The sequence below is a fragment of the Pinus tabuliformis genome, chromosome 8 (genome assembly GCF_031772625.1).
Source record: "Pinus tabuliformis cultivar Carrire ecotype Pingquan chromosome 8, CPIR1, whole genome shotgun sequence".
NCBI lineage: Eukaryota > Viridiplantae > Streptophyta > Pinopsida > Pinales > Pinaceae > Pinus > Pinus tabuliformis.
This window is the reverse complement of record NC_142294.1, coordinates 998,653,822-998,673,416: the sequence shown is the minus strand read 5'-3', so window position 1 is coordinate 998,673,416 and position 19,595 is coordinate 998,653,822. Positions and strand designations below refer to the sequence as shown.

General features: G+C 42.4%; 1 protein-coding gene across 5 annotated transcripts in view; it reads right to left on the bottom strand.

Annotated features, from left to right (window-relative positions):
- The window catches only part of LOC149238759 (O-fucosyltransferase 13-like), a 232,106-nt gene extending 213,176 nt beyond the window's left edge, over nucleotides 1–18,930 (bottom strand). For 4 of the 5 annotated variants that reach the window (XM_089373185.1, XM_089373187.1, XM_089373183.1 and 1 more), the window contains exons 1-5: nucleotides 18,794–18,930; nucleotides 18,417–18,665; nucleotides 18,198–18,298; nucleotides 17,949–18,019; nucleotides 17,651–17,739 (exon numbers count right to left, since the gene is read on the bottom strand). In XM_089373185.1, coding sequence (XP_089229311.1) covers nucleotides 17,651–17,739; nucleotides 17,949–18,019; nucleotides 18,198–18,298; nucleotides 18,417–18,628 — 473 coding nt within the window. In that variant the 5' untranslated portion in view covers nucleotides 18,629–18,665; nucleotides 18,794–18,930. The remainder of the gene's footprint in view (nucleotides 1–17,650; nucleotides 17,740–17,948; nucleotides 18,020–18,197; nucleotides 18,299–18,416; nucleotides 18,666–18,793) is intronic. The other variant, XM_089373184.1, reaches the window with a different exon arrangement.
- Nucleotides 18,931–19,595: the final 665 nt, after the last annotated feature.

The following is a 19,595-nucleotide window of genomic DNA, read 5'->3' as shown; positions in this document are numbered from 1 at the left end:
TTCAGTATTGAGAGGTTTTCATTCATTCATCATTGTATAAATACCGGAGAGTTTATTTTACATGGAGTGTGTATTTGTTTCAACAGAGACCCCATTAGCCTGAGGAGAAGGCACATGGATCTGCAAGTTCTCTGCAACCTGCAAGAGGAAGCAGTCCCCAGTTGAGGCCGATGTTGTAACATGATTTATTTTTGATAAGTTAGTTTTTTTATTTATAAAAGAGGGTATGAAAAAATAAAGAATAAAAATGGAAATATGAAAAAATAGAAAATAAATAAATAAAAATAAAAATAGAGATGAAATAAAACCCCATCAAAAGAAAATCAAAATTTGTATAGTTGTGCATGTTTAAATGCCACTTCATAGAAATAAATTGCATTGTAATAAATCAAGGTTTTGTGTGCAGCTTGTTTACATGCCACAACATTTTCTTCTGATTTGGATCATACAGTTTAATCTTGATCAAATCATTTAAATTTAAGTTTTAGATTAGAGAATAAGTTCACCAAACTGTTTAATCTTGGTCGAACACTAGAAGATAGGATAGAATAGATAAATTAATGGCCTAATATGCTCAAAGTTTGGCCAAAGTTGTATTAGATTAGGATTACAAGTGAATTAGGCAAATAATGGCTACTAGTCTAAATGCGCCAAAGTTAGATTAAGTTTTAATTAGGACTTAATTACCTTTAAAAACGGTGATTAATTTTTGTGTAAATAAACATTGAAATGCTTTTAGTCAAAGTCATAAACAACAAAAGTGATTTTGTCGTGAAGCGCTAAAGATCAAACTCAAATGGACAGTGATCCACTTCCCTCCCAAATAAACGGCGGGGAAGCCATTTCACACCCCCTCGCTATGATATGTGTTAACGGCAAGCGGGGGTGCAAAAAGCAGTTTTATCCACACGGGCCCCCTGCTATGTGTCACCTCCCCCACGCTTCGCACCGCCCTCACTCATTACCACTTACCACCACCCCCACTTTGAAATCCGCATATCTGTTTTCCCACGCCTCCCGATACCGCGTCAACAGTAATATCTTCCCACGCCTTCCGCTTCCAATTGTTGCATGTCGCGTGTCCCTATCTGTTGTCGCCGATCCGTTACCCGCTATCCATTTCCTCCCGTTAATGTTCTTCTCTGTAATATCCCATTTCAGAGATTTTCCCCAAAACCCCAGTAAACTCCAACCAAATACGCACAAATAATATAATAACTGGGAAACTCGAAATGATAAAAATAATAGTGGTGTAACATATAATTATATAAGCAAGAAATATAGGCAGATACTCGAGAAATGCAGAGAGAAATGCTAAGCCATTTTATTATACTGAGTAATGGAATGAGTACATGAGGTGATCAGAAGGATGGCACCTCGACTTGCACCAGGCAAGTGAAGAAATACACTCAGAATAACAAAGGAATGGCCTCTGCGTGGATGCTACTAGAAAATTGTCGTGTCGCTGCTACTACTGGAAATCAAATGAGGATTTGGGGTTTTTCCCCTCCTCAGAAAACTTTGAAACTCTGGAATCCGCCCCTACTCAGAAAACCCAGAAAAACCCAAAAAGCTTTCTGAAATGGACGACCCCCAAAAATGGCCCCCTTGGGGAATCACGCAATCCCTCAAGGCCCTGCGCTACCACTGATTAGAATCCTCCAAAATACTGCCTAAAACTCTGCCAAACCACTCCAATATGCAAGAGCTGATCCCTTGCTCAATATCCCAGCTCAACTCCTCCACAAATCCTCAATCCGGAACTGCTCCCAGAAGAACTGCATCCCTCTCTCTCAAGATTGTGCAGTCTTCCAATGCTCAGCTCCACCTCAATGCCAAAGATCAAAACTACTGCAAAAAGACTGTTGAAAATACCTTGCCCGAGTAGGCACTCGAAGTCCCCCAGGGCTAAGGGTGAGATCTCCAAACGGAGACACTCAGTGCACTAAATAGTGCTGCAAACAGGCTAAACAGCGAGCGTGCTCCAAGTCGAAGTGACTAGCTCAAATGCTCATAATCGAATGACAAAATGAGGGGGCTCCTCTCTCCTTTATAGCATTGGCCTCTCCCAATCCCAAGGCTCACCTCCTCCAGCGTAATCCCCTCTTGCCACGTGTTCCCTTTCCATCTGCGCAGTCCCTCCAAGTGTCTGTGTGGGCCCCATCTCTGCGTGGTCCTTTGGCCCCCTTGGCTCCCCTTTAAGTCACAACGTTGTGCTACTAGGAAGTGACTTTTATTCTAAAAGTGAGTTATGTCCCCTTTTCGTCACCTTTTTATTTACAAATAACTATAGAAGGCAAAACTGAGCAAAATCGAATATTCTAATTAGCCATGGCTAATTAGGAATATCACAGTCTCCCCCGGCAAAATGTTGCTTGTCCTCAAGCAACTGAAGTGATGGATGCCGCAAAATTTTCTCACTCTCCCAAGTGGCATCCTCATCCGGTAAATTCTTCCACCTCACCAAGAATTCCCAGACCATCCTGCTCCGTAGTTGCCTCTCCCTAATATCAATAATAGCCTCTCGCTGCAACACCAAATGCCCCTCATCATCTGTGGGTGGTAGCTCATCTGTCACTATCAGATGTTGTCCCAATGCCTTCTTCAAGCATGATACGTGAAAAACGTTATGAATCTTGTGTTGAACTAGGTTGTCATTGATGTCAATATGGCAATATTCTGGATACTAGAGGATGACATGAAGCCAAGGGGATGCAGAGCAGATTCATGAAGAGACAGGAGCAAAGGCCATCAGGATAGCCGAGCCATATATATATATATATATATATATATATATGCGGAAACAGACATATATGCAAGGAGGTGGTCTTTGAAAGACACTGCCAAGCCAAGAGGAGTAGATGGAGACGAGAGGAGCAGACAAAGCCACCAAGCCATCGGAGAGCCATGTCAAAGCAAGAGGAACGTTGCCTATAAAACAGGTATATCGAAGAAAATGGAGCAAATGGACCGAGAGGAGCAAATGGAGCAAGAGGAGCCAAGAGGAGCAATATATATAGAGCCATCGGTATATGCCAAAGAGGAGGTGCACACAGAGCCATCGGAGGAGCTACAGGAGCAAGAGGAGCCATCGGAGGAGCTATCGGAGCCATACTTATAGACCATACATATATGCCAAAGAAGAGGAGCAATGGAGCAGACAGAGTTAGCAGAGCTACAGGAGCAAACAGAACAAATGGAACAGAGCATATATATATGCCATACCGAAAGAGTGTCAGAGCAGAGGAGCCATATCGAAGACAATACTTCATATATATATAGTTGTGTTTAAAGCCAAACTTTCATCAAAGCGGGAGAACATAGGAGTCGTTTGATCTGTCAGATCAACGGTCCAAAAGAAATCGCAGAGGAGCAGAGAATCCTTATCGCATCGGCGAAAGTCCCTTGGAGTCGTCGAAAATGTTCAAGGTGCAAGCTCCGAAATCCGAAGCCGAAACTCTTATCAAGCAAAATAGAAAGCATATCGGGTCCGCGGAGCAGAGAATCCTTATCGCATCAGCGAAATCCGGAGCCAAAACTCTTATCAAGCAAAATAGAAAGCATATCGGTTCCGCGAAGGACTTGTATCATTTCGGAGGTAGCGATCAGCGAAATCGCCGAAGGACCCGGAGCCGAAACTCTTATCAAGCAAAATAGAAAGCATATCGGGTCCGCGGAGGACTTGTATCATTTCGGAGGTAGCGATCAGCGAAATCGCCGAAGGACCCGGAGCCGAAATATTATAAAACAGAACCTAAAGGAGCGTCGGGTCCGCAGACCCTTTGTATTACAAAACTGCCGATGCGAACCTGCCGAAAAGCCGGACCCGAAATCATTAAGAAGCAGAGTATAGAGGGCCGTCGGGTCCACAGAACTATCGCATCGCAAGAGGCCGCGATAACCCCGACATCCCGGACCCGAAGTCATTTTAGGAAGGGATGTAATTGGCATATCGGGTCCGCAAGGGCGTCGGAGGTCGGAGTTAAGGGATTAATTGGGATTGTCGAAATCCGGACCCGCCAATAATTATAAAGGCAGGCGGATAAGATTTGAAATCCGCGAATGTTCATATTGAGCAGAATTACATGGGTTCCCGTGTATTAAAATATATGTGACCGCGGGGTTTTATAGTGTTGGCCATATATTTGTATATGTGCATTTTCGTGGGGCTTTAAAGCTTAGCCCGATAGTTAACACGTGGTTGGGCGGTGGCTTCCGATGGGTGATTAAAAGCGCCGATAAAAAGGTGGCTCTGATTCTAAGTAAGTCCAAGGTTTATAGAAGGCACATAGCCTAAGGAAAGCTTTCGATAGACATAAAAGCGGTGATAAAAGGGTGGCTCCGATTCTTAAGTGTGGAGGCGAAAATACTGTGAGGAACAGTCCCGATAGTGCGGGAGACCAAATCATGGCGATTATGATTATGATAAGGACGTGGCTGTCCGTTAAAAAATGCCATCCCTGTGTATGCCCACAATCATTGGCAAAGCAGCGCTGTTACAAGTTTTTTAACTTGTGTTCTCTACGGATGACTCGATCCTTGCTCATTGATTCAACGTGTCCTGTGAAAACGAATGGACAGAGGAAGCTACAGCGACAAACAAGCCAACAAGTGAGGAAGCTGAAGCAGGCGAGAAGGAAGCCGAAGAGCCAGCGAGAAAGAGGAAACAAATGGACAAAGATAGGTATGCATAAAACAGTAAATAGAGGACTGCATGTGTGTGATGGTTGTTGAAAAAAAACCAGAATATGAGGTAGCAGAAGCAGCAGAGGTGGTGGAGCATTGTTTGAATTGCTAGTGAACACTGTTGCGACTGTTGAACACTGTTGGAGCTGTTGTCGGGGTGAAGAACCAGAGTGTGAGGTAGTAAAAGCAGCGGAGGCTGTAGAGGCTGCAGAAGCAGCGGAAGTTACAGAGGCAGCAGCAGCAGAAAAGGCTATTGGAGACTACGCGTGGGCAGTGTGCAGAGCTGTGAAGACTCATCCATAAGAAGACATGGTTGTCATTGATACTGTAGTTTGGAGACTACAGTGAAGCTGTAAATAGACAGAACTCAGCAAAGAAGAGTTCTGAGAGCAGAAGGATTGGAGTCCTTGGAGTTGGAGCCTTAAAAGTGAGAAGGATGGGAGTCTTTGAGGCTGGTGCCTCAGAAGTGAGATTGGATTGGAGTCCTTGGGGTTAGTGCCTCAAAAGCAAGAAGGATTGAAGTCCTTGGGAGTTGGTGCTCTTAAGTCCAAGATTGGTGTCTTGGGAAAATAGAGTTGGTGCTCTTAAGTCCAAGATTGGTGTCTTGGGAAAATAGAGTTGGTGCTCTGGAGGTTGGAGCCTCACCAAAGTCCAAGTTGGAGCTTGGCAACCGATTGTGACCATCTATATATTGTATTTATTTTACTGCACAGTTATATTAATAAAAGCATTTATTCTTGTTGTTCATATTGTGTTCTGAATATATATGTTTTAACTGGTAAAACAATAGTGGGAAAAAGAAATATTGATTCACCCCCCCCTCAGTATTTCCAACATCTTGCTGCCTTGGGGCAGCTCCAACTCGTATGCTACCTGCCCAATCCTACGTATCACCCTGTATGGCCCATAAAAGCGGGGCTTGAGCTTTTCAGCCCCCTTCTGCTTCAGTGACGACTATCGGTATGGCTGTAATCGTAGGTAGACCAAGTCTCCTACCTCAAACTGTCTCTCCACCCGACCCCTGTCAGCATACAGCTTCTGCTGGTTCTGCGCTATAGCCATGTTATCCTTGAGAGCTCGGAGAATATCCTGACTCTCTCGGATACAAATCTTGGCTCTCGGAGCCTTGCTAGCACCAAACATCACGTCAGCAAAAGACAAAGGATGATATCCATACAAAGCATAGAATGGCCGATGGACATGTGATGTGTAGTGTTGTAGCAGTACTCCCCCAGATGCAACCACTTCAGCCATGCTCGCTGCTATCCACTGACATAGTTACGCAAGTAGCCCTCCAGCCACTTGTTAACTATCTCTGTCTGCTCATCCGTCTGTAGATGATAACTAGTACTCGGTGTCAACTCCGTCCTCACCAATCGGAAAAGCTCCTACCAAAATCTGCCCATGAAACGGTTGTCCCTATCACTAGTGATGGTCTTGTGAAGACCACGTAACCTGAAAATCTCTCTGAAGAACAGCTCGGCCACCTGCGCTACTGCGTGGTGTGCGGATATGGCGAAAAAGTGTGAGTACTTTGTCAGCCGACCAACAACGACAAAGATGCAATCCTTGCCCTGTACCATGAGCAACCCAGTGATGAAGTCCATCGAAATACACTCCCATTTCCCCTCCGGAATGGGAAGAGGCTGCAATAGTCCTGCTGGATGGTTCATCTCCCCCTTGTTCCTCTGGCAAACATCGCACTCCCGAACATGCTGGAGTACGTCCTCTTTGAGGCCCTTCCATGAGAACCTCTCTCTAATGGCCCTGTAGGTTTTGGTAAACCTCTGATGACCTGCCAATGGTGAATCATGTGACGCCTGAAGTATCTTCTTCTTGAGCTGAGACCCCTCAGTCAAGAAGATCCGGTCCCTGTAGTAGATGATCTTATCGACCACCATGTACCTGTCATCCACCACATGCCCATCCAGAACCTCACATGCAAATCTGTCCTTGGAGTACTCTACTAAGAGTCGAGCCCTCCAGTCTGCGTCCAAGCTCATAAGAGACAACGCGGCTGGCCTACACGAAAGGGCATCTGCTACCATGTTGTTCTTACCCTTGACATACTCAATGTCAAAGTCATATGCTTGGATCTTGCTGATCCACTTATGCTGCCTCTCCTGTAGTTGCTTCTGCTCCAAAAAGAACTTGAGGTTGTTGTGATCAGTCCTCACCCTGAACCTGTTACCCACCAAATACTGCCAGTACTTAGCCAATGCATGCATGATGGACAACATCTCCTTATCGTATATAGAATACAACCTCTCGTGCGAAAGGAGCTTCCGGCTCTCAAAGGCTATAGGGTGACCTCCCTGCATCAACACTACGCCGATCCCCTCTCCCGACACATCACACTCCAAAACAAATGGCTGCGTAAAATCTGGCAATGCAAGCACTGGGCAGCTGCTCATAACCTCCCTGAGCCTGTCAAAGGCTCGCTGCGCTATATCCGACCAACTGAATGCACCCTTCCTCGTCAAATCTGTTAGGGGTGTAGCAAGTTGTGAGAAACCCTTGACGAACTTCCGGTAGTAAGTACAAATGCCAATGAATCCTCGAAGTTCGTTCACGTTTCTCGGCTCCAGCCAATCTCTAATGGCCCTGATCTTCTCCTCATGGACCCTCACTCCGTCCACTCCTATGATGTGTCCTAAGTATAACCTCTCCGTCAACCCGAACTCACATTTGGAGAGCTTGGCATAGAACTGTTGCTCCTCCAAGATGCGCAATAATGTCTCAATGTGCTGGAGATGCTCCTCCCAAGTCCTGCTGTAAATGAGGATATCATCAAAGAACACCAACACAAACTTCCTTAAGTGACTGCAGAAGATGTGATTCATGCAAGACTGAAATGTAGCTAGGGCGTTGGTTAGCCCGAAGGACATCACCAAAAACTCAAATTGCCCATAGTGACACCTGAAGGCAGTCTTGGGAATGTCCTGCTCCCTCACGCGAATCCGATGGTACCCAAATCTCAAATCAATCTTTGAGAAGAACCGTGCTCCTCTCAACTCATCCATCAACTCATCGATCCTGGGTATGGGGTATCTGTTCTTCGGGGTCTTCTTATTCAGGGCCCTGTAGTCAATGCACATCCTCAATGTGTCGTCCTTCTTCTTCACCAACACCACGGAAGAAGCAAAAGGACTCGTGCTCGGCCGAATGTGCCCAAGAGCCAGCGACTCTTGAATGGTCGACTCAATCTCATCCCGATAGGCCTTGGGATGCCTATAGGGGGTAGTAATCACTGCCTGTATGCCCTGCTCAAGCTCAATGGTGTGCTCAAACCCCCGGTCTGGTGGTTGTCCCAGAGGAATCTCCCCAAACACTATGGCATACTGGTCAAGGATGGCCTGTATCTCTAGGTGCACCGTCTGCCCTGTAGTCCCTGCGTCTGATGCACGCAGCTCCATTGCCCACTCGATGTCTCCCTTCCGGAAGACTGCCTCCATCCGATGAGCTGAAACAGTCTGAGGTGGGTATGTGTGCTGTCCCCGTATCTTCTCATGCCTCCCTGTCTTCTCATCATCCCACTCCATCTCTAGGGCCTTCCAATCTGTAGTGACCTTCCCCAGAGTGATGAGCCACTAAACACCCAGTACTATGTTGGTGTCTGGAATATTGACCACAAAGAAGTGGTCAATCTGTGTGTAGGTGCCCATCGTCATTGATAACTCTGGAACATAACGAGCACACACCATGGTCTGATCTCCTGGGACCAAAACTAAAAATCCATCGAAGCTCTCTGTCGGTATACCTCTCCGCTCAACCATCTGTGCATCGATGAAGTTGTGGGTGGCCCCACTGTCAACCAAAACTAATACTCACTAGCCACGTACTGTCCCCCGTACGCGCAGCGTCAAATACTTGGGAACTCCTCGCAATGCTGCAAGGGCTCCTCCGGTAGGTGCAAGGGCTCCTCCGGTAGGTGCAAAAGCTGCACCACCTGCTGCTAGTGGTGGAGGCAGCAAGGGACCCTGCATGGCATGACTATCTCCTACCTCCACATCATGCTCCTCATCCTCTTCCCCGCTTCTCTCGGAGAAGAACTCAATAAAATGTGCTTTGCCAGTAGCACATCTATGTCCTGGTGCCCAAGGCTCCTGACAGGTGAAGCACAACTGCTTCTTCTTCAACTCCCTCCTGGCATCATCATCAAGTTGTACTCGTCCTGGATTTCCCTTCGGAGGCGAAATCCTCACATCCTTCCCCTTAGGCTGAAAAGCTTTTCGCTGGGGGTAAGGTGTCCAGGTCCCGAGTAAGACATCTTGTAAGTCCCAGGTCTTGCTAATAGCATCCTGAAGGGCTGTTGGTCTAGCAGATCTGACTAGACCCCGAAGTGGCTCTGCTAACCCCTCAACATACATGTAGATCCTCCGTTCGTGGATAGATCTGGCACCATCACTGAAACCATCAAAAAGTCCGCAATGTAGGTCTCTGGGCTCCCTGTCTGTTTGAGCCTCGTCAGCTCAACAAAGTGTTGTTCAAGTGTTGTTCCGGATCCCTCCGGTCAAACCTCTCCATCAATCTCCTGGTGAACTCGGCATGCGTCGTCACTGTGGAATGCCCGAGTGTAACCATCCCATGGAACCACCAATCCTGGGCCTCACCATCCAAATGTAATTTCGCCACCTTGATGGCCTCTGTCTCCGACATCTGGTTAAGCTGGAAATAGATGTCCAGCTTCTCCACCCAAGACCTTGTCGAACTGTTTGATGAGCCATCAAACGTAGGCAAGTGAAAACTACTAGTAGTGTGATGGGTGTCTCCATCATGATAATGTCAATATCCTCTGTGACGGTCACGGGGTCTACTATCCCGCTGGAGCTGAACAAAGTCTCTGAATGAGAGAGCATCCCTGAACTCCTGCCCATAGGCCTGGTACTCCCCAAAATAATAGCCCATATGACCGGATTCTGCCTCCCGCTGTGCTCCGACCCCCGTATCTACTCCTAGGAAAGTGGGCATGGTAGAGCATATAGGGGCATGTGAGGCCACTTGCTGAGTAGTATCACGCTGAGTGGCACCCTGCTTTGGCAAATGGTGAGATGCACCCGATCCCTCTCCAACCTGGAAAACTCGTGGGCTCTCACGCTGTCTAGACTCCACTGCCGTGAATCTCTGCCCCATCACCTCGATCTGCCTCGACAGATCCTGCACTGATTTGAGAAGCATGTCCGCAAATTTCTTCCCGTCATCATCTGCCATCGGATTCTCCTGCTCTGCATCCACCACAGGCTCCTCCTGTCCTGCATCCACCACAGGCTCCTCCTGTTCTGCGTCCACCACCGGAACACAGTCTCCCTCTCCATAGGTGTTCTCCAACCTACGCCCAGCGTCTCTGTATCTCCTACCTCTGTAACAGATTTAGGGCTTTTCCCCCGGTGTCATAGATTGCTAGCTCCACAGGTTGAGCCAGATCTATGCTCTGATACCACTGTAATATCCCATTTCAGAGATTTTCCCCAAAACCCCAGTAAACTCCAACAAAATACGCACAAATAATATAATAACCGGGAAACTCAAAATGATAAAAATAACATTGGTGTAACATATAATTATATAAGCAAGAAATATAGGGAGATACTCGAGAAATGTAGAGAGAAATGCTAAGCCATTTTATTATACTGAGTAATGGAATGAGTACAAGAAGTGATCAGAAGGATGGCACCTCAACTTGCACCAGGCAAGTGAAGAAATACACTCAGAATAACAAAGGAATGGCCTCTGCGTGGATGCTACTGGAAAACTGTCGTGTTGCTGTTACTACTGGAAATCAAATGAGGATTTGGGGTTGTTCCCCTCCTCAGAAAACGCTGAAACTCTGGAATCCACCCCTACTCAGAAAACCCAGAAAGCTTTTCTGAAATGGCCGACCCTCGAAAATTGCCCCCTTGGGGAATCACACAATCCCTCAAGGCTATGCGCTGCCATTGAGTAGAATCCTCCAAAATAGTGCCTGAAACTCTGCCAAACCACTCCAATATGCAAGAGCTGATCCCTTGCTCAATATCCCAGCTCAACTCCTCCACAAATCCTCAATCCGGAACTGCTCCCAGAAGAACTACGTCCCTCTCTCTCAAGACTGTGCAGTCTTCCAATGCTCAGCTCCACCTCAATGCCAAAGATCAAAACTACTGCAAAAAGACTGTTGAAAATACCTTGCCCGAGTAGGCACTCGAAGTCCCCTGGGGCTAAGGGTGAGATCTCCGAACGGAGAAACTCAGTGCACTAAACAGTGTTGCATACAGGCTAAACAGTGACGTGCTCCAAGTCGAAGTGACTAGCTGAAATGCTCATAATCGAATGACAAAACGAGGGGGCTCCTCTCTCCTTTATAGCATTGGCCTCTCCCAATCCCAAGGCTCACCTCCTCCAGCGTAATCCCCTCTTGCCACGTGTTCCCTTTCCATCTGCGCAGTCCCTCCAAGTGTCTGCGTGGGCCCCATCTCTGTGTGGTCCTTTGGCCCCCTTGGCTCCCCTTTAAGTCACAACATTGTGCTACTAGGAAGTGACTTTTATTCTAAAAATGAGTTATGTCCCCTTTTCCTCACCTTTTTATTTACAAATAACTATAGAAGGCAAAATTGAGCAAAATCGAATATTCTAATTAACCATGGCTAATTAGGAATATTACATTCTCCCTCTGCATTAAATGCCCATTTCCCCAATCAGTAACAACTTTACCGTAACGGTAAACTTATCCCTATTATAAATAATCCCCTCGCCCCGTTACACCATTTTTCCTAAATTTCTCTTTTCACTGTTTGATTGAGTTCACTGTTCCTGTTTTACATTCTACAACATTGTCGAGCTTACAACCAGTACGCATCACCTTAAGGTATTCGTGCTCCTATTTTCTGTTATCCTTCATTACAATTGCGTAACCATGGCTCCTAAGAGAAAAGATCAACCATCTTCCAATTCTTCTTCATCACAGGAAAACCCAAAAGCCTCTGATGCCTTAGACTTGGATCACATTCCATTAGCTGACCAGTTTTTCAAAATCACAGACACAGTGTGAATTCGACATGTTCGAATTACACAATTGGCTTAAACAAACCTATATTGATTCTAAAGACGAAATAAATCTATGGGAATCCCTTTTGCCCCTATACATGTTTCCTCAAACCCATTCTTTTCTTGGTCTAGTCATGTGGTGCTAAGCTAAGCATAACCCTTTGCAGAGAACCGCGGTAGCTCAGAATGGGGGCATTCTGATATCTATAGCCCCAAAAATTATCAACAAGATGCTTCTGATCCCTGAAAATGATTCCTTTAGCTTTTTCTCCACTGCAGTATTAATGGACCTATATCATAAGCTCACCTTCCCTCAAAGAACTCGGATTTTTGAGATCTTTCTCCTAGAAGATGCTGAACTCCCTAAAAGGAATCCTCCTTATCTAGCATCCATGTTCCCTGAGAGAGCTAAACACATCATTTCCCTAGTTTCTTGCTTGTTAGGCTACCAAACAGATCAATGGGTAGATGAATCTATTCTAGGTTATCTATCCATTTTCTCTAAAGAAAACAAACCTGCCTTCATGTATAATTACAGTCAATTCTTGGCTGAAACTATGCATGAGCAATTGATGAATATTACTATTGAAGGAGTGTTTAAATACTCCTTTGTGCTAGTACATATGATTATTTTTCAGCAGGGAGACAGGTTACCTATTGTTCTACACAAGCAGGATGATCAGCAAGTGAATCAAGCAGTCACATAGTGGACCTCATTGATTAGGAAGTACTCAACTAAGTTCAAATTTTCAAACTTCATTGGTTGTTTCATTCACCTAGTTGCACAGCGTCTCAGCAACCAGAGTGGACCCAGGATCAGTCTAGAAATCAAAAGGATCCTGCATCTCTATGATCAAGCTAAAACAAGGGACTGGTATCTTTACCAGAACTATACAGAGACTAGAGTATATGGCTGCGAATTGATTCCATATAAATTGCCCAAATATGTTCCAATGAGAATTTTCTCTCTGGAATATATTACGCAAATGATTAATATAGATGAACTTCATTTTATTTCAGGGAAGAGGAAATCTCAGTTTAAGATAAAGTCACAGGTGGAATCATTCATTTGTAATACTAGATCAGCAGGTTTAGAAGCAGATGCAATACTCAAACAAATGGGTTTCCAACCAAGTTTCACCTGGTCTTACGACCCATTCAATATTATCTCCAACTTAAGGGTGGAACTCAAAACCACGCCTTATAATCATACACCAAGACCAGAGATTGAGAAGTTCAAGAATCGAGAACAATGGGAGGAGAATACACTTCAAGAAAAAGAAGAACAAATTTTACCTCCTTCTACTCTTCACGCTGCTACTTCTCACAGCAAGCAGGACAAGAGGCCCAAAGAAAGATCTTCATCATCAGTCATTGGAGAAAAGGAATTCTTTCATTATCAGAAGAAATCAAGGATTGACTCCAAAGGCACTACTACTACTCAAGGTTAGAAGGACCCTATAATCATCAATTTGGATGATTCATAGGTTTCTACAGGGATAGAAGAACCTGTAATCATTACTCCATCTTCTTCTTCATCTTCACAGAATTTGTTAGAAATCACCCAATCTACAGGAGCAAGTGAAACAGAGGAGCCAAACATCTTCACTAATTTCCTTGAAATTAAGCAGAAGAATGAAGCTTTAAAGGAAAATGTTTATGCACAGTTTTGGAAGCAGACTTCTACTTCACAGCACAGGTTGTTGACAACTTTTGACAACGAAAAGGGTAGAATGCAAATGGCATTTCTACAAGCTCAAGTGTCTTTTCCCAAGGCTTCTTCTGATTACAAGAAGACTGTATTTTCTTTTGATGCTAATCAAATACACCCAATTGATCAAATGGACATGCATAGGCAATCTAGTGAGATGCTTTTCTCTAACATGACCAATATTGCTATGACATTGTCAAAACTCATAACTGCTCTGTCAAATGTGCAGTCACAATTGAAGATTGAAAAGATATCATCTTTAGCAAAGGATAACAGGGTCAAGTCATTAGAAGACTTAGTGATTAAAATTGGATATGACCCTACTGATGTTAAAGTTGCAAAAGATATTATCAAAAAGAAAAATGCAGATATTATAGCATTGAGGAAGCAGCTCAAATTGCCTTCTACAGAGGACCCTCAGACCAAGGAGATAGCAAAAAGTGAACAACACAAGGAAGAAATGTTCAAGCTGATCATTGAGCAAAATGTACAGATAAAGACCATGGAAGAGCAAATTGAGAAATTGCTTAAGGAAAAAGAGCAATCTACTCAGTTAGCTATAGCTCCCATTACAACTATTCCTATTACAGTGTCCAGAACAACAGGGGAATCGACATCAGCCACAGCAGAATCTACATCAACAGCAAGAGATTTGAACAAAGTCTTACAGGAGCTGACTCACCAGAAACAAGAAAATGAAAGGCTTCACAAGAAATTTAAGAATCTGGAGGTTCAGAAGATAAAAAATGACACTTTGTATGTTGAAGAAATGCAGAAGACCCACAGGTTGACCAAAAGGATAGAAGAGTTGCAAAGTGAGTCATTAATGGCTCAAACCTTGGCCCAAGCCAAGGAAAACATTTGGGCAGATATTAGTCAAGCCATAACTAAAGTATGGCCCTCCATACAGATCATTTTTGAGCAAGAGGAACTTATAAACAGATGTCAGATAGTTATTGAAGAAGTTAAAGAACTTCTTAAGGACAAACCGAGTGAAGCTACAAACATGATCAGAGTTCTTAATTCAAAAACCAGGGCCGAGTTGGAGCAGATTCAGATTCTGGACATAACAGAAACCATTTTGGAGATCAAGAAGGTTTTGCAGAAAAATAACTTTATGACTCAGTTAGAGACTAAGTGCCAAACCTTGAAGACTTATGTTCAAAGGTTTCATTTTAAGTTTAATTTACTCAATCAGAGAGGACTACCAAGATTAGTGGCCCCAAATGACAGGTTGATCAGTTTGGAAGAATACTGCCAAAAGCTTTATATGATAGCAACTGATAAAGCAAATTTTACAGGCATAAAGGGTCATATTACAAGAAAACAAATGTTAGAGGCTTTAGATTTTGACTTAACAATTAAGCATGAGATTAAACACATTTTTGTAAATAAGCTCAATTTTGAAAAGTACACCGAGGTTTATGAAGTTTATAGGAAATTGGTAAATCTTTCTATACCAAGTAAAGACAGATGGGATCTATTGTCTGAAGTTATCGAGTAACTTTCATCAACCACTGACAGAGAGCTGGGCAGCTCTTTTTGGGGACCACATCATCAACAAATTCCTAAAGGATAGTGCCAGCGCTTAGCAGTTTTAAAATTCCTATAGTTTTGTACTAATTTTGTTTGAAAAATATCTAGAAGAACTTTTATTTTGTATAAATAACTCCTCCTTCAAGTTATTAAGGGTTGAACCCTTGGATGAGCACTGAGAACAGAATTGTAACAGAGCTAGAGATTTACTTCAAGTTAATGAAAGGATTCTGAATTTGCCTACTATAGTTTGTCTGCTAGTAAGTTTTTCTTATGTGCTTATTTCATTATGTCTTTCTTCATGTATTTAAGACTTTTATGCAGAGATTTGGGTAAGATCATACTGAGCATCAATCAGTCTTAAATCCCCTGTGAAGTTATAAACAATAATTGGGGACTAGTTTATAAGACTATATGTTATTAGAAACTCCTCTATATCAATTAATTGTCACACCCATCTACATTAGATTAAATATATTTTGTTCTACAGGAAACGTTCTTTGTCTGTATTCTTTTCTTATAACCAAACAAATATTCTATCTGAATATTTAGCAAGTTATATTTCATCAAGACTCTATTATTCACTCATTTTAAATCAACTAACTATTTTAGGCAAATAGCAGCCCTTTCATCAAACTTAGCAACTATTAAGGCTTAATCACCTATTTTCAAATTGTTCATAACATTGGTCATCCAAAAACTTTAAAAACAAACAAAACATTTTAGATGCTATGGAATGATTAACTGACCTAGAGTCATCTCAAAGGAGAACACAGTCAACGGTCCAATCAACTGCCCAGTCAATGCCATACTACCACGTGTTGTGCCCAAGCTCTACCAACTCTGCATCACGTCATCAGTCCAGCATGTATGGTCTTGCCACATGTCAAGTTGCCATGTTGCCACGTGTCATCAAGGGTTGACTTTTATGTTGTTGGTCAATACCTTCAAGATGTAATAACTTCATCATACAAACTCCATTTGATGTGATTCAAGCACCATTGGAATCATATTGATGAGATCTTCAAAATGGCGTTGTTACCATCATGTTTGACAACTTCAAATTTTGAGCATCTTTTATATCCTTCTAGATCACTATGTTTTCAGTGGACAAAGCAATTGTATTTGGAGTTGGTCTCATTTCAAATTGAGGAGATGGAGATGAGTTGTCCATCTGGAACATAATATGTTGGGGAATTCCATATTTCAATTTTGAACCATAATTTTTTTTTAAATAAATTTTTAAAAAAACTATAAAAAAAATTGTAATGAATCTCTTGATTGTTGAGAGAAGCCCTCAAACTGCACCAAAAACCTAGACCTTGCAATAGCCTTAAGGCTAAGTCGGAGCCCTCAACTTGGGCCTACAACCTCCAATCAAACTGAGAAAAAACCTTGGTCGCTTACCTTCGACCTTCAACTGACACAGAGATCGAATGATGAGACCAATCCGTGAGTTGTGATTGTCTGGAAAGCTATAGCACATGCTAAGTTGTGACTGTAAGCAGTAACCACACACTGTAACAATGGAATCTGGGAGGGTAAAGTCACAAGCAAAGCAAACTATAGGAGAAGTTAGAACAATGGAAGCCAGAAGGGTAAAGTGGAGAAGCAAAAACTCGAGCGCAGTGAGAAAAATGGCAAAAAGGTAAAGTGACCTAGTATTTTTCTATTTGTTATGCTCAAATTAGCTTATGGGTGGCTCGAGGACCGACTAGACATGCCCTAGCAGCCATTCCAAAGTTTGAGAGGGACGATTTGGGAACGTTGTAAATGTCACTACGTCCCTTAGTGATTAGGAACGTTCCAAAGGCGTTCCAAAGTCCCCGAAACGCCTAAACTTGGGGGACGACTGATTTTTTGCGGGGACACGTCCCCGTGTAATTATGCTTTCAGAGATATCCACTATGGAAGTTATGGTTTGTGAATGGTCTTGAAATTAGTTTCAAATGAGTGAACTTGGCATTTTCGCTATAATTTTTTCTGTGACACTCTAGACTGTGAAATTTTTAAGAGACTAAGGAGAGATCTCGAGGTACAACCAGTAAAAGTTTTAGATTTGTATCGCTACAGTTTTGGAGATATGTCCTGTGGAACTTAGGATCTGTGAATAGTCATGAAATCAGTTTCAAACGAATCCACCCCAAGAATCTCTTCATATTTACTCCATAGGTTGCATAAGTCCCTACTTGTTGTATACTTGTACCAAGAAAGTGAATGCATGGTAGCCTTTTGAATCCCGTAGCCAATATAATATCAAGTTATAAACTGACTATGATAGCGTAAATGGCAACCGAGACCAAAGTAGGTACCATTGTAAATTTAAATGTGTCTAGAGGTAGTTCTGGGTATGCGCCAAGCAGCCATATGAACAAGCTCTAGGCTGTTGTGAGTAGAAATGGACCAAATTTAGTTAGCTTCAGCATACTTGATCCCCCAAACGCAAAGGGTATTAGTGATTTCAGATATCAACCTGAAGCCCATTCCAAAATGTTTCCAAAAGTTATTACTGCAGCTCAGATCAAGCTTATATCATGACTCTACTAGTACTTCTTAGCACGTTGTTACTAGGTATTTACAAACAATCCTACTGAAAAACATGATCATTCAGTCATTTTCTGCAATTGATGGAGAATAACTAACTATAATGCATAAAGACCAAAAAGAAAAGTATTATGTGGAGATCAAGAAAACCTTGTATCATTCCAATATGCAGCTACTTCAAAGTTTGGCAGAACTAATGTTGCATTTAATAGACGAGCAATGCCAACGCCATCACATAACTGCAAGCAACAATAAGATGTAAGCGTCTTTACACACCCACACATAATTTGCAATGTCGATTATGAAGCCTGTCTGTCTTCCCAATGATAATTATTATTAGCCAGACTAATCCAGTGAACCAAATAGACCTCCCTTCCCTATGCCAGTCCTATCCTAGTACTATTCATATTACATTATTTAACAATTGCAGCTCATTCTTAATACATACATCTCTTCGCATCTGATTGAGACCACCATAGCATTCCACTTTGATGTATCCATTGCTCTTCTCTGGCAGAGCTGTTGTATTTCAATAGTTCAATTCCAAACCAATGCATGAAGCCATACTTAAAGTATCCAAGGTCAAAATACATAATACACACTAATTCAGATGAAAGCGAATACATAGTGTCACTTTATTAAGTAAAATGGTCTTACATGAACAACTAGGTTTATAGTGTGTGAGATCGTGACCTACGTGTTAAAGGCTTGGCTTTCCACCATTGGCAGGGCTTCCAGTCCACAATACGCTGCTCCACATTCCAGATATCTACATATTTTCTCCTATTGATGATCAACCTGAGGAAAGATTTAGATTATGCTCCAGATCCGCATCATCAAGTAAGATCAACCAAACCTCAAAATTAAATCAAATCAAATCAAATGAATGCCCGTCAATGATGGATATCGTACATACATGGGAGCAAATGGGATGAAATGCTGTCCAGAATATGGCATTGTTGACAAAAGATTAACAACAAGGATGGAGATAACGATTGCTGCCAAGAATACACCTGACACTGCTTGCTTGGAGGCAGCCATGGGCATAAGCATATGATAACTTGTAGAACTGAATCTAGCAGCGTGTGATTTGGAGTGTGCGCGAGGCGTTGCCGTTCCCGTTTCCATTGCTACAGATCGTGTTGACCTCCTATGAGCATGAATCCTACTCGGAAAACAGAAAAATTGCTCATAATTTTACACTTCCACCGAACCCAAATAATAACTGTAAAATACCATATCGAAAACATAATCCCGGCTCAATACGAAATTTTGAAAGTCAAAACACCGTACCGTTGAATTTAGGAGGGATGTGACGAAATGCGCCTAATGCTCAACAGAGTAATGGTACAGTACAACAAAAAACTCTCCACAGTGCAGTACAAAAAAAAACTCCACACTGATTTTGTCATTCTTAGGTTGATTGACTGACTTAGATATCAAGGCTTCATAGCATTGAAAAAAAAAAAACCTACTTAGTTATTTCGCAAATTTAATTTAATTATTTTTATTATCAGTAATAGATTTGGTCTCCCTAAATAATAAGCTAGCCATGGTCTTAAATTGAAATTGAAAAAGTTATATTTTGGTTTTCATAATCCAGTAAATAATAATTGATGTTTGAGAGTGGAGATTTCTATGGTTAATTATATTATCAGTAAATTTTCAGAAAAATTGTATAGTTGTTTATATGTACGTTTCTTCCACCTATTATTTAGGACTTGAAAGCAAATACATCATTATGATATGTTCGCTTTCTAGTCCCTCAATTAAGCCCTGAAAGCAAACATATCATCATCATAAGTTTGATTTCTAGTTCCTCACGATGGGTGAAGTGTCCACCCAAAATATCAGACAAAGTAAACAACTTAACTGTTTCTAAATGTTTATTGACAATAATTGATATATTAAATTCAAGTTTTTTAGTATATATATATTAAAAAAAGATCATATATGGACAAGTACTAATGTGCATTGTAAAAAATTTGTTGTACATTTATTGATATCTTTACAAAAAATGATTGAACACAAATGAGAACTCGTGCAGGAAGATGGAATAAAATTACTTTTGTTCATCATAGAGAACTTATTATTT